The 14,996-nt window shown below is 42.1% G+C and overlaps 1 protein-coding gene across 5 annotated transcripts in view; it reads right to left on the minus strand.

The window, feature by feature from the left end:
- ZDHHC15 (zDHHC palmitoyltransferase 15) overlaps positions 1 to 14,996 on the minus strand; it is a 36,454-nt gene that overhangs the window by 5,808 nt on the left and 15,650 nt on the right. For all 5 annotated transcript variants that reach the window (XR_012160964.1, XR_012160963.1, XM_073361129.1 and 2 more), the window contains 7 exons: positions 13,360 to 13,429; positions 12,633 to 12,665; positions 10,935 to 11,055; positions 8,445 to 8,577; positions 7,339 to 7,465; positions 6,442 to 6,551; positions 243 to 325 (listed from right to left, as the gene is read on the minus strand). Coding sequence is in view for 3 of the 5 variants with exons in the window: in XM_073361129.1 (XP_073217230.1) it covers positions 282 to 325; positions 6,442 to 6,551; positions 7,339 to 7,465; positions 8,445 to 8,577; positions 10,935 to 11,055; positions 12,633 to 12,665; positions 13,360 to 13,429 (638 nt within the window). In the remaining 2 variants the exon portion in view is untranslated. The remainder of the gene's footprint in view (positions 1 to 242; positions 326 to 6,441; positions 6,552 to 7,338; positions 7,466 to 8,444; positions 8,578 to 10,934; positions 11,056 to 12,632; positions 12,666 to 13,359; positions 13,430 to 14,996) is intronic.

The following is a 14,996-nucleotide window of genomic DNA, read 5'->3' on the forward strand; positions in this document are numbered from 1 at the left end:
GGGAGGTTAAAAAAATAAAATAAAACCCCCCCAAACCCCAACCTCCATTACCTTATCTCACACTTTTCTATTCAAAGCTCTGTACAAACATACCATAATTAATCCTCAGAGTGTCCCTATGAGGCATTATTATCCTATTTCACAGAAGGAGATATAGACAAACAGGTTAAATGACAAGGCCTCAGAAGAAGTCCCATGTCAGAACCAGACTGTCTCAAGTCACCTGAAAACAAAGCGCTGACCTGTCTGAATGAGTTTTGTACCATCAGATTTGCAAACCGCTATGTCTCCATTTCCATGGCAAGAGATGAACCTTCATGGTAACCTATAAAATTGAAAACAAAATGGTTAGAGATAGATAGAATAGTGTTCCTGTCATCCTTATGCTCTGAATACACCATTAGCCATTAAATGTTAAAAAAATTATCTAACACCATTTTAAACAAAAATCAGACATTCATCCCCATCAGGGGTAACCCTGCTGATTTCTAAACTGAGAGTTTATTTATTGACATTATCTGATTCACAGTCCATGCCACAGGCTTTAACAGCCACTTTGACAAGTAAAGATCTTCCAATTCTAATGGCATGTTTCAGGTCTGATCAGTTCAGAAAATTATACGGTCTTGCTGCTATTGCTCTGGATGTAATCCAAATACTCAGTTACAGTACTATAGCACTTGAGGTGCTGGTGCATTGATAGGAAGGAAAGAGATGGCTAGAAAATGAGAGACTGCAAAGCAGTATCAGTTGTGTCTCAGATACATGTGATAGAAGGGGATGGATGTATCTGCATGGATTGGAATTTAATCCCTACAATGAAAAAAGAGGTGATTGGCTTTGTTTCAAGGATTTATGCAAATTAACTGATGATTTCTCAGGACAGGGAGGTCTCTCTTTATTTAATTCCTCCTGGTCAGAGCACTGCAGTAAGTTCCTCAACTGCAGTCAAGGCAATTCTCATGCATACAGTATTTCCTAATGAGTAACATTTAAATTGAAATCAGGTGCTTTCAGATATTTGAAGCTTTATGTGATAATCTGTGTTTACCGCTTCCAACTATGACACAGAAAACACTGGAATATGTGGTCAATTCAGGGGGAACTCTACTCTCATGATTATGCTCCCAAATTTACTGTACTACATATCCAAGTACTACATATATTAATTATATCTAGAATTTTGACTTGCCCTGAAACATACATTTAAATCCACCTGTGTGATTAGTTGTTAACATCATATACTACATAGATATTTTAAAAGTTCTTGTCCACAGCCTTATCTTGTTACTATAAGGGCAAACAGAATCCAAGCACACGTAGGACCAACTAATTCAGGATTTGGATATTAAGTGAATTCAAGATTAATTTTTAGAAAAAATAAGATTATTTTATAATCTGCCAGCACAGGCCATTTGGGGGAACTTCCTGACTAGATAGATTAGAGAGAGAATATGTTTGTGAATAAAGGACAGCATTAATGAAATCAGAAAAATGCCATAACTTAAGAATTAAAGTGCATTTGAAAGTGAATGTTCTTGGTTTCTGATTGATCAAGAAGCTCAGAATGTTTTTCATTCTAACTGAAATGCTACAATCCTTAGCGAATCAATGTACAAAAAAAGTCAGAGCAAAGGTCAACACCCATTTCAAACCGAGAGGAACACAATCTTACAGTGAAGATAAAAGCAACTGAAAATATTCTTTTTCATACACCTAGTCCAGGTCATGGTGTTCCCCGCCTCCTGAATTTCAGTAACATGTCTCTTGTATTCAGAAGTCTTCCAGTTTCCCCCAAGATTGATTTTAAAACTATATCCACAAGGGGTTTGCCTTTGCCATTTTTGCTTTTAGCTTTAAGGGTCTGCTGGGTGTTCGCTTTGTTTATGTTCAGAAAAATCAAACCACAGCACAGGCAAGGATTGTAGCGTGGTGGTTCAGAAGGAGAACATTATACAGCAAAACTGGATCAAGCATTTTCTCTTTTCTTTTCTTTTTTTTTTAAATTATCTCTGTGGCATGTCACTTCCTCTTCCTCATATGCCTAGAGGAGGGACTCCGATGATGAGAACAGCTCTTATTACTTCTACCAAAGTGCAGGTGCCTGAGCAATCATAGGTGTGTGCTGCAAAAGCTCCAAGAGGAGAGAGACACCACTTAAATACATCAGGGGAGGGATCATTCTGCTTTTGTGTTCTAGGAAGGAATTCGAGTCCCATTGGTGGGGCCCTACAAATTCACGACCGTGAGAAACACATCACAGACCGTGAAATTAGACTTCCCCCGTGAACTCTAGCTATTGGAGGGGAGAGGAAGGGGCAGGGCTGGGGGCGCTCCAGCCAGGGACTCCTATCTGTCACTGAGCTCCAGCTGCTAGTCTGCCGGGCTGGGGAGGGACAGGACTTTTTCTTCCCCTGCATGGCTGCTCTTGGGGGGAGATCAGACCCACTTCCAATTACCTCCGCTGACTGCAGGAAGCTCCTTGGCTGCATTGCACCCCCATTGGTTTCAGCTAGGCTCTGAAGGCAATGCAGCCATGGAGCTTCCTGCAGCTTGGGGAGGTGCCCAGAGGTGGGTCTGATCTCCCCCCCACCAAACAGCAGTTGTTCAGGGGAAGAGGCCAGGACTGGATGCTAGGAGCCCCTGTGGGGGCGCTCCCAGCAGTATGGGGAAAGATCAGACCCACCTCCACCTCTGGGAGCCTCTTCCAGCTGCAGGAAGCACGGTTACAACACCCTGAAATTTCAGATGTCAAACATCTGAAAACATGAAACTGACCAATTAAAAAACCCTCTGGCTATGAAATTAACCAAAATGGCCCTACCTATTGGTGCTGAAAAAAACTTCACCAAGTTTCAGAGCAAGATGATTACACACCATTTTCTTCACTGGGAAAGAGCCTAGTACAGGTCACTGATCATTATATGAGCACTACGATCATAAGGCTTGAAACTCAGATTTTGAGAGCTGACTTGGCAAAAGCTAATTTCATTCTTATGCATGCTTATGCTCATATTTAGAGAGCTAAGCAGACTTTTTAATCAGAGCCCATAACACTTTGTAAAGGGTAGGGGACTTGGGAACCACTCCTGAAGGGACGGATTGATTTTTTTAAAAATTATCACGAATAGCACACAGAAAAACACCAATGTTATTTTAAAAAGTTCATCAGCAATGCACCACCGTGTCAGACAGATTAGCTTAACTAAAATATACACGTCTTAGCAGAAGCAGATGTTTTTTCAGCCCAGATGTACAAAGGCCATTTGAAATCACTTATCTGAACCAATGTTGAAATGAGCCTCTTCAGCTCTGTTCATGAAATCCTGGAGTGCTAGTGTCTGAAGTGTGCCTTGGACAAGGTTTCATTTATTTGCTTTGCAATGACAATAAAACTTTAACACAAGCTAACATTAAACCGGGGACAGTAAGGCTGCAAGTGCTGTATAGTCAGAAATAAAAAAAAATAATACTGAGGTCTTATATTGCAATTTTCATCATTAGATCTCAAAGTGCTGGAGTCTTTACCATATTTATCCTCCCAGCATCCCTGTGAGGTAAGGCAGTTTTATTATCCCTATTTTAAAAATGAGGAACTGAGGAAGAGAGAGTCTGTGGCAGAGCAGAGAACTGATCCTAGGCTAGTGCCCTAATAACTGGCCCATCCTTCCTCTACCTCCTTTCTGTGTTCTGCAAGTAACAAGATTGCACACACTTATAAAAACCTACACAAGCTTTATTTTTAAACAAAGCTATTGCTTCCACACAGGTCCCCAAGTACGCACTGTTGAAAATGACTAAAGGGGGCTTCCTGGAAGTGAACTACAACACGAATGGTCTTGTTTTAAGCCTGGAAACAGTTAACATGATACCAAAGCTGAGCTCCTAATGAAAGCCTAGTCTCTATAGCACTAAATGTGCATTAGCAAGCTCTTCACCTATATTTGCTTAATTCACAAGTTATGGTTACACAAGAGTTTATGATGTTTTCACGATTCCTATAGGAAAAAAACATGATCCAATTTTTTAAATAGAAATCTGCTGAGCTTTCATGCCAGGATGGAATATCTATGCCTTTATTATTATACTTTCCACACATATATATGTGGCTATCCTTGCTCCATACAGAAAGCACCTGTCTCATGACACCAAGTGACAATATTTTGGAACCCTAAAACTTGGAGGGCATGAAGCTTTACAGGACACCAGGATGTGTTAATGCTTGTCATCATGTTTGAAGGCCGGAGTTTGGGGGTTAACAAGTACATGAGAAAAAAAATTGTGATTCAACAGGCAGAAGCACTGAATTATTTTGAAACTGATTGTAGAGGTATCTTAACCAGAGCAAAAGCAAGCAGCGAGTGGACATATTAGCAGGGGCTATTTCACAGCAGCACATAAAAAGGGTGTCTATGTTTTTAGAGGTCCATCAAGTCTTATTTCCATCAATCCAAAAATTAATTTTCAATTAATCTGAAATTATAACTGTTGTACAAACAAGCCATTTCACTATAATTGCTGTAGGCACAAGTATTTCTTTAACACCAATTATAGCAGCATGGACAGGTTTGTTTAAGTACCACCTACCTGACAGTCTCACTGAGGCAAAGCATAATTGGGCATCCTTACTGACTGATTCACAGTGCCAAAATGCAGTTACTGTACATATGCACACACACTCTGACATGTACGCTGGGTAAACTTCTCATTGAGCATGCACAGTTTCATGTCCCAAATAACTGTGGGTGCAAACAGTGAGTGAGGGAATATCTTTTATTGGACCAACTTTTGTTAGCGTGAGACAAGCTTTTGAGCCACACAGAGTTCTGAGACAATAAAAAAATATTACCTTACCCACTTTGTCTGCCTAATATCCTGGGGCCAACAGGGCTACAGCTACATTGCATACCTGGTGCAAAGAGTATTTACACATCTACGAATTTAATTTGTGGGAGCAATCAAATAGCTTGATGAAGAAAAGTCACCATTTCTGCCTGCAAATGTGGGTGCAAAACTGCAAGTCCAATTACAGTAACTCCTCACCTAACGTTGTAGTTATGTTCCTGAAAAATGCGACTTTAAACAAAATGATGTTAAGCGAATCCAGTTTCCCCATAAGAATTAATGTAAATGGGGGGGTTAGGTTCCAGGGAAATTTTTTTTTGACAGACAAGAGACATTATATTTTTATATATATATATAGCGTGTAAGTTTTAAACAAATAATTTAATACTGTACACAGCGATGATGATTGTGAAGCTTGGTTGAGGTGGTGGAGTCAGAGGGTGGGATATTTCCCAGGGCATGCCTTACTGCTAAATGATGAACTAGCAATTGGCTGAGCCCTCAAGGGTTAACTCATTGTTCACGTAGCCTCACACTCTACAAGGCAGCATGAATGGAGGGACAGAGGCATACACCCTGTGTGCGGGGAGAGAGAGATGCACATTTCCCCTTTAATTATGCAGACACCACTCTTAAGTACATTACCTTGTTAAGTTAATCAGCAAGCTGAGACTGCAGCAGCTGCTGCCAGGAAGCTCCCTCCCTCCTGAGTCCTGTTGTGTGTCCCCCCTGCTCTATGGAGATAGGGTAAGTGGCGTGCAGGAGCAGGGGGGAGGGGGACATCCTGACATTAGCGCCCCCCCCCGCCTCCTCTCCTCCTGCTCGCAGCAAGCAGGAGGCTCTGGAGAGCAGCTCCAAGGCACAGGGCAGGAGCAGCACCTGGCAGTGGGGGGACGGACAGCTGAACTGCCAGCAATCGATAGCCTGCTGGGTGGCTGCTGCACAGGGAACTTAGGGGAGTTGGTGCGGGGCTGCCGGTCCACCCTGGTTCCAAGCCCCACCAGCTCGCTGCAACGGGCTGCTCTCCCTGCAAGCAGGTGGCTGCGAAATGACGTTATAAGGGAGCATTGCACAACTTTAAACGAGCATGTTCCCTAATTGATCAGCGATGTAACAACGAAACAACATTAACCGGGACGACTTTAAGTGACGACAGGTTTCAGAGTGGTAGCCATGTTAGTCTGTATCAGCAAAAAGAACGAGGAGTCCTTGTGGCACCTTAGAGACTAACAAATGTATTTGGGCACAAGCTTTCGTGGGCTAAAACCCACTTCATCGGAGTTTTAGCCCATGAAAGCTTATGTCCAAATAAATTTTTTGGTCTCTAAGGTGCCACAAGGACTCCTCGTTCTTTTTAAGTGAGGAGTTACTGTATTTGTAGGAGCAGAGCTCCTCCTGCAAAATGGGAGACTCATTCCAAACTTGGGCCTTATGTTTGTTCTATTTCATTAACTAAGTCAGAGCTGTCAGAGACTTAGCCAACATGCTCTTTCATAAGAAGAACTTTCATAGTGGGTTCTCAGTGACTATTTTTAAATCCACCCAACAGTTACTTTAGTTTAAAACACAACTAAATTTCCTTTTGTGTTACCTTACCATGGTTCTCTTCATCCAGTCCGTCATCTCCCCACTGCTCTTCATTTGCTAGCAGTGGATTCTGAGCTTCACACAACGTTCTCATTGGAAAGGAATGTCCATCACCCTGGCTGGGGAGACAAAGGCAGAAAATAAGCTACTCCCAACTTGCTTCATTTGAAGGTTGAACTACAACTTTACTCCTTGCTTTGGGCTTGAGTCAAACCTAAAACAAGTCTTTCAATGTCCAGAGATTACTTTTAAAGGACTAAATTCTGGAAAATACTGGGTTCAGTTTTGGAACCTTGTTTTGATGGGTGCTCATAGACCATGTTTTAAAGTGATTTTGATCTTGAATTCTTGCAAAAGATCAGTGGGATAAAGATTATAGTCCGAATTCATTACTGGTGTAACTCAAATGGAGTTCAATTTAGCTCAATCATTTAAATATCATTAAGAGAGATAGCTAAATGTAATCGTTCGTGTGTGTATGTATGTATGTGAGAGAGAGACTGACTGACAGACAGACAGAGACAGACACACACACACACGCCAATAGAGAAGGTGCAGACCACCTGTACACTATGAAGCTGTGCTCCGTGGCAGTTTCATTCATCCATGTTAACAGGAAGCCTGGGGGGACAAGGCAAAGATGTTTGCTGGTGGGTCTATGACTGCCTAACCACCTTCCAGTCAGCAGTACAGCTGGAGGTGTAGCAATGAGGCTGCAGCAGCTGTTGCTTAGGAGTGACTCCCTAGCCACTTCTCAATCTACATGCGAGGACACCAGCTCCTCTTGATTCTTGCAGAACTCCGCAATACATAACTGGTCGACACTCAGGCTGAGCCCAGGGACCAGGATTTGGCCCTCAGCTTCATGGTATTGGCCTCTTTTCCACTGTTTTGATTACCACTTACCTGGATACAATAGGTAGTAACCACAGCTTCTTTTCCTCTCCAAATACTTGCTGAAGATTCTTTATGAAGCCCAGATTGAATCCATTTTTATCTGGGCCATTTTGAAACACTGGAGCTGAGAACGCCTCTATGGACAGATGCCATCATAGGGGAAAAAATAAAAGAAGCAAATGTTAAATAAAATATTTTATGCTGAAGCTCCAACATAAGGTGTCTAAGATTTTTCAAAACCTTGCTTTGTTACACATTAAAGTGATGACACTGTATCCTCATGGGAATTTTCAACGGACAAATCCTGAGGATTTGAGGATACACAGGCCCTGTGTTGAGAGATAAAAGCGGTGCAGGGAGAAAATGATAAAATAGAGGGCATCAGAAACAGTATTTTTAAAGTTACTTTCTACACTGTTGTGTAGAGACCTGATGCTTCAGGCCAGCACAAAGGCCTATGGATGAGTTCTAGTGCCCTTTGAAAACGAGTTTTCAAGGCAAACCTATACTAGGTCTGTGCAAGAAAGAGAGAGATTAATCTGTGTGTGGAACTTTGCTAAAAAAGTTTCAATTTTGTTTCAAGCCACTTTGTCATTCAAAAATGTCACAAAATGGTAGTATCTGCATTGAAACGTGATATTTGTGCTCTAATGTGAAACCTGATCTTCACCCAAATGCAGTTTCAAATTTTGAAACTTGGAAGTTTTTGGCTCAAAAATCATGGAATTTCAGAATTTTTTCACAAAACTGATCCAATTCCACATACCCCTACCCTCACTCACCATCAGAAAAGATGGATGTACTTTTGCTCAAATCCACTTGCTGTTTTACGGCCTACTCCAGCAAACACACGTGTAAGTAAATGTACTTACAGGTAGTCCCATTGATTTCAGTGAATAAAGTAATGCATAAGCATTTGCAGGATCGGGCCCTTCTATTTTACAGTCTCCACGTCGCCAATTTAGCTTTTGTCAGCTGAAGAGGAAAACCCCCAGCAGTGTAAATTAGAAATCTTTTTATTTCAGTGCTTTTTCAAATATTTGCTGGTATACCTAGAGGTGAACAGCACACGTTTTTTTAGAACACTGCTTTATGGTGTACACATGGAATCTTACCCAAAGTAGACCTGTTTCTACTGATGAGCCAGCAGTGGTAGCCAAAGAGAAACATCAGGCTTAGAAAGAACATGACTGCCACAAAAAGAAGGAAAAGGACATGGAACTTGGAACGTCCATTGGTCAATTCGTCCTAGAAATAAAAGCAAAAAAGGATAAAGGACATGAAAAAGAGGGAGAGAGAAATCTTGGTGCCTAAAGGAAATCAGACGTTACACTGGATCCATTAAGGATGTGTAGGGTTTTCAGACTTGCAGGAAAAAAATCACCTCTCCCTACAATGAATAGACAAGACAAAGAAGAAATAAGCTGGCTCTTTCCCTCATCACTTCCAAAGCAGATATACAGTGGGGCTTTGCTATTAATTTTTTGTATGGAACTGGGCCAGTATGTTCACAGTCCCCCATATGGGTACGAGAAGTGTCTCCTATGCCCACAGTGAATTTGGCAGGCAATAACAAGTGCTGTCAAAGCCTGTTCACATTCTGCTGAGTTTCCTTTAATCTTCACATTTTCCTGGATGCACATTAATACGCTGCCATCTTTTCCAATGGCTACATTCCAATTTAAGAGATCAGAAATTTGAACTCCCTCTCTCTCAGCTATAACAGCAACAAGCAGGTAAATCAAATGCTTGTGACAGATGTCTACAGTTAGTAAAAGCCCAGAAAATCTTACAGGTGGCTGAAATGCTTCATTTCACATGTTGGAGCATGAGGACCTCTCTGGCACTTAATTCCTGCAGTTTAAAGACAGACTGTACCTACCCCTTGCAAGTGAGCAAATGTGCAAAAGCCTTCCTCCACCTTACAAGTCCTACATAACGTAAGGGAGAATTACAAAACCTTTGCCCTCCTGAGTATGTGGACTAATTCCCATTAGTGCCCCACAGGGGTGACTGGGTTGGAGGTATGGTTTACAGCACCATCTGTTATAAAATTGAGGTCCAGAGAGATTAAGGGTACATCTACACTACGATAAAAACACCCACAGCTGGACCCAGAGCCCAGGCTCCAGCCTAAGCCCCAATGTCTATACTAAAATTTGATAGCCTCGTAGCCTGAGTCAGCTGACGCAGGTCAGCTGCGGGTGTTTTACTGCAGCGTAGCCATACTCTAAGTGACTTGGCCAAAGTCACAAAGTGAACCAGCAGCACCAGCAGGCATTAGAAATCAAGAATCTTGAGGCCCATCTCCTGTTCCGTCAGCGGACACTGTCTCCATATAAACCAACTGTAATATAAAGAAGTGCTCAGTATTTCAGTCCGACTTTTAAGCCAAAAAAGAAAAACTATAAGGAAACAATGAAGTTTCTTTGAATGCCATATCCTAAAATGAATGTGTGTAGATCAATGGCAGGACAAAGCTCTTTATATTAGTTCTAACTCGAAGAGAAGAGAAAAGAGAAGATGTACTGCAGGAACTAAGCTTATGGAGACAAGCAGGCAAGTAACACCATGAAAACTAACACCAAAGTAGGTTTCATTTACTTTTCCTCTCACTTGTTCCCTTAACACACTAAACTTGATCCACAGGAGCAAGGATTCAGAGAAGGTTGGGAAAGTGGGTCTGGGAATTACAGGAAACAAAGCATAAAGTCACAGAAAAGAATATACTCCAAGTAATAGTTTCCTGCAATGCTAATGAAAATGCGTATGTGGTGATCATGCAGCCACTTAATACATTTCAAATGTTGGTAACCTGCCAATTTTTACCCAGGAGACAACTATCCCCCCAGGCAATACAAGCACATAAAGAGATGAGATGACATAATTTTTCAGTATTTCCCAAATAATAGTTGTTCTTGGATTTAGGAAGTTTCATTGTGTTCTGTTGCAAGATCACCACAACGATGTACTGATTCTGACTTGCTTTATAATTCTACCTCTCTAGTCACAAAGATCATTCCAGACATGACTGATATTCAATTGTAAATCTTTTATATCTGATCTCTCTCTCTGCGAGTCTTTACATTCCCCTTACACAATACATAGGACAGTTAAAAAAATGAATACACTAAAACTGCAACTGGCAACAATGATCCCTGTAATATGTTGCTCAAGTCAGTTCTGGGACAGTATGTGTTACTGTTACCCTCATTCTCCCTCCATCACCCACTCCTTCTTATAGTTTATACACACTCACTTGTATTTTGTTTAAAGTTAGGCTGCAAGTTCTGGGCCCTAAAGACTGGCTGAAAATATGTCCTTTCATGCACAAATTTGGTAGCATTTGTAGAAAAAATTTAAAAACAGGTTTAGCATTTTTCAGCCAAAACCTTTCTACAACTGGAGCCTATTTTCCCTTCAGTTTGTGCATATCTGAATCACAATGTGAGTTAAACGGACATACAGAATTCAAGAAAAAGCCCCCCTACTACTGAAATGCAATATATTTTTCTGTGGAATGACAGTAAGAGTAACACAGCAGAGTTTAAAGCCACAATAAGAGTAATAAAATACATAAAAGTAACATGATTTCATACACTTACTGTCCAATACTTGATGACATACTTGAAGACTGTTGCAGCAATATACATGCAATACAACAAAGAATACATTAAAAACAGTAGAAAGAATTTGTAGTTAGAAAATCCAACGCAGTTATTCACCCTAAAGAATTAAAGCAAAGTTGAAATCAGGATACTTACAGCACATGTGGTCCAAAGACAAGGAATACAAAAGTAATTTTTTAAATTTTAAATGTAGGTGCTTGATTATACAAAACAATCTGTTCAATAATAGCTCCCCTTAGTGGTAACAATGAAATGTAACTGAGTTCTTGGTTACTTTTGTATTTTACCTGCAAGCAAAAGTCACACCAAGCAAAACATGATAAATGTATTTGATAACATCAAAAGACCAGACCTCCATCAGTTTGGTCTCGTCGCTAGTTTGTCACAGAGATGGGCTCAAGCTGCAAAATTCATATCTGGATTTCAAATACCCCAAACTCTGAAGGTACCCAGATTTGGGATTTTGATTTGGCTTGTATGGGCCATTTGGGCCTGATTCACCACGGACATCCACCTCGTGGAGTAATTTACACATGTGCAAAATGAGTGCAAAATGGTAGTAAGTCAGAATTCTCCATTCACATTGGTGATAGCATCTTATACCCTCTTTATATATGGGGTGGGATCCGAGTTACTACAGAGATTTCTTTCCTGGGTATTTGGCTGGTGAATCTTGCCCACATGCTCAGGGTTCAGCTGATTACCATATTTGGGGTCAGGAAGGAATTTTCCTCCAGGGCAGATTGGAAGAGGCCCTGGGGATTTTTCCCCTTCCTCTGCAGCATGGGGCACGGGTCACTTGCTGGATGATTCTCTGCACCTTGAAGTCTTTAAACCATGATTTGAGGACTTCAATAGCTCAGACATAGGTGAGAGGTTTATTGCAGGAGTGGATGGGTGAGATTCGATGGCCAGCATTGTGCAGGAGGTCAGACTAGATGATCATAATGGTCCCTTCTGACCTTAACATCTATGAATCTATGTGTAAATCTTTCCACTAGGTATTAATCAGTGGTGCATCAGACTCGCATCTGGACCTGGGTTCAAATTTGGAACCCCCTACGTTTGGGAATAAGATACGGGGGTATGTTTCAGACCCATGTCTGTGTTGCCTCTGGTTCCTGAAGCCTCCCTTCTAGTAAAGGGGAGGGAGTAGCAGAGCTGGGAAAACCCAAAGACAGTAATTAAAAAAATCTCAACCAGGTAGTTCTGGGAAATAAGTATATGGGGGCAAACTCTCAAAGTGTGAGCTTTAATTTTCCATGCACCATTCCGCAGACACTATCACGTATGCCCAAATGACACCATTTCATATGCATACAAATATTATTGGTGGGTGCAACTACTAACTGCTTGCCCAAATGATTATGTACCCAAAATGAAAGGTGGGGTTGAGGCCCCTTTACAATTCTGGGTAATAATCTAAGAGTAGATTAGTTTATAACAGCTTCTAAAAATGCAGTTAATAAAACACGAATATTCCTTATCTGTCCCTCAAAAGAAATCAAATGCTTCAAGCAAGTCTTCCCAGTATGTTCATTTCATACAGTGCTAAACACAAAAAAGAGATACATCCTCCATGATAAAAGAAAGAGGCATGCAGACACAATACCAACAAAAGCATTTAAATAGCCTTTACTTTCAGAAAGATACAGACCAATATCCTGGACATACCATGGGCAATGATGATCCATTTTTAACACACACCTGCAAAAGGAAAGAAAAAGAATACAACAAAGAGGATCCTTATGTTTGGAACTTAAACAGACTCATAAACAAAGACTCCACCAACTGTAGGTCAGAAGACTTTGTTGCTGTTTTGTGTTGGATTTCTACAAAGAGATAGATTTAAGATAGCTGCTATCATTCCATCATTCTTAAGGCAGGCACCATTTTTAAGGCTGACTGTTGTTGTTGTAAGAGCTACCGACATCCTTGGTGCTGTACAAGACAAAAAATGAAGATGGTTCCTGCTCTGGGATGCTTACAATCTTTGCATGATCAATACATAGCGAAGGCCTGACATATTTAAAAAAAAAAAAAAAAAAGACTTTTTTGAGTGCACTGACAGTAGCTAGTGCCTTTCATAAATTGGCAAACCTTCCACCAGATTCACACCCATGCAGGCAAAGTGTAGAAACTATAACCACAAAACGTATTAGGGACACAGTGTTTTGGGAGTGCAAATGCCAACACTTTCGTGCATGTAGGTGCTGGCACACATGTGCACAAGACCTAGCAGAAGTCCTTTTGACTGTTTCGCCCTTACTGTTTAGCTATTCTTGAACATAGGAAAACATTTGGATACTTCTATGTGTATAAGTACATGTTCAAGACATTGCCATTTTTGTTGCTTAGCAGTGGCTCAATTCACTGGTGTCAAAACATTTCAACAACTTACATAGCACAAACAGAACAGTGGTGACAACGGTCAGGCTTGATTAGCTGGCATCTATCACAGAATCGAATAGCTAAAATTAAACACAGAAGTATTAGAGTTAGTAGTTAGTGTTAAATAATGAGCAGGAAGAGAACACACACTTAATATTCTGTTCATGTTCTCATCCTTTCCCTCATAACTGGCTTCCTAAACAACTTTACAGTTGATTCAGGCTGCCAGGCAAAAAAACAGATAAATGGTAGTCCTAATACTCCAAGGGGCTGGCTTTGAGGTGAATGTACATCCAGCTTGAAGGTAGTCAAAAGAAACGTAGAAACAGGATGTGTGTACACATGTACATTTGTGTTGTGGCTTTGAAAAAGCTCCATTTAAACAATGGCCCAGGACAAAAATTGCTTACTTCAGATCCTAAGTTTGCTGACTAAAGAATACACAGGCCTGAACACTGCAGCAATTCCAACCATAGAACTCCTTTAGGCTTCAACAAGAGTTCCATGTGTTACTCCTGAGGGCATTCTGTGCCAAAAAATTAAAAATTCTGCACACAATATTTTAAAATTCTGAAAATTGTATTTGTCAAATATATGTAGAGGCTCCAGCATGACACTGGGGAGCACAGGCCACTGGCTGCACAGAGGTGGGAGATCACTGTGCAGCTTTCCCCCTGGACACGGACTCAGCAATGATGCTGCACCCAACTCTGACATAGCGCGAGGACCGGGCCTGCCCCAAAAACACCCCAGAGCCCTGCCCCTCTGTGCTAAGTGCATCAGGTGTGGGCAGGCAGGCTCAGCAAGGCAAGATCCAAGTGTGGAGGGGCTTAGTGTGAGGGGATCCATGTGTGGGGTGAGAAGGTTCTGTGTGGGGGTGGCTCAGTGGGGGATCTGGTGCGGGGGGATCTGGATGCACAGAGGCTTGTTGGGGGGTTCTGTGTACAACATTAATGGGACTCTGCAGGGGGTCCAGATGAAGGTGGTTGGGGCTCAGTGGGGTCTGTGTGTCTGGTTGTGGGGGGACAGAGCTTGGCAGGGGAGTCTGGGTGCGGGGGGTGCCTTGGTGGTGGGGTCCAGATGCTGGGGGAGTGGGGCTCAGTGGGGTGGGGATCCAGGTTTAAAATCCTTTTAAACATTAAAGTGGGGTGGCTTGTCAGGGTAGTCCAGGTGCAAGGGGAGTGGGGCTCATTGGGGGGGGTTTGTTTGTGTGGGGGGGGTGAGGTTTGGTGGGAGGGTCTGGGTATGAGGAGGTTGGATGGGGGAGCAGCTCCCTGTACAGTGATCCCTCCCTCTGCAGCTGAGGAGCGGTGGGTGCAGGAAGCACGTGGGGGGGTGGAGTTTGCAGAGCTTCCTACAGCCGGGGGAGAAATCTGGGGGTGGGTCTGACACAGCCGTGGATGCTGTGCCAGGGAAGAGGAAGTCCCATGTCCTCCCAGCTCAGCTGGGACTAGTAGCTGAGCCCAGCACAAGGTAGGAGCTACCAGCCGGGTCTTCCCCAGTCCTGCTCCCTGCCCCACAGTGATTTACCTCTCTGCAGGCTGCACTGGGCATCCAAAACATACTACTGGGGAGGGTCACATGACTGCTTTTGTGGCTTCCCTTTGCTTCCCTGTCAGAAAGTCATTTTTCTGCAGAGAAGCAAAG

The sequence above is a fragment of the Lepidochelys kempii genome, chromosome 9, assembly GCF_965140265.1.
Source record: "Lepidochelys kempii isolate rLepKem1 chromosome 9, rLepKem1.hap2, whole genome shotgun sequence".
In the NCBI taxonomy this organism is placed as follows: domain Eukaryota; kingdom Metazoa; phylum Chordata; order Testudines; family Cheloniidae; genus Lepidochelys; species Lepidochelys kempii.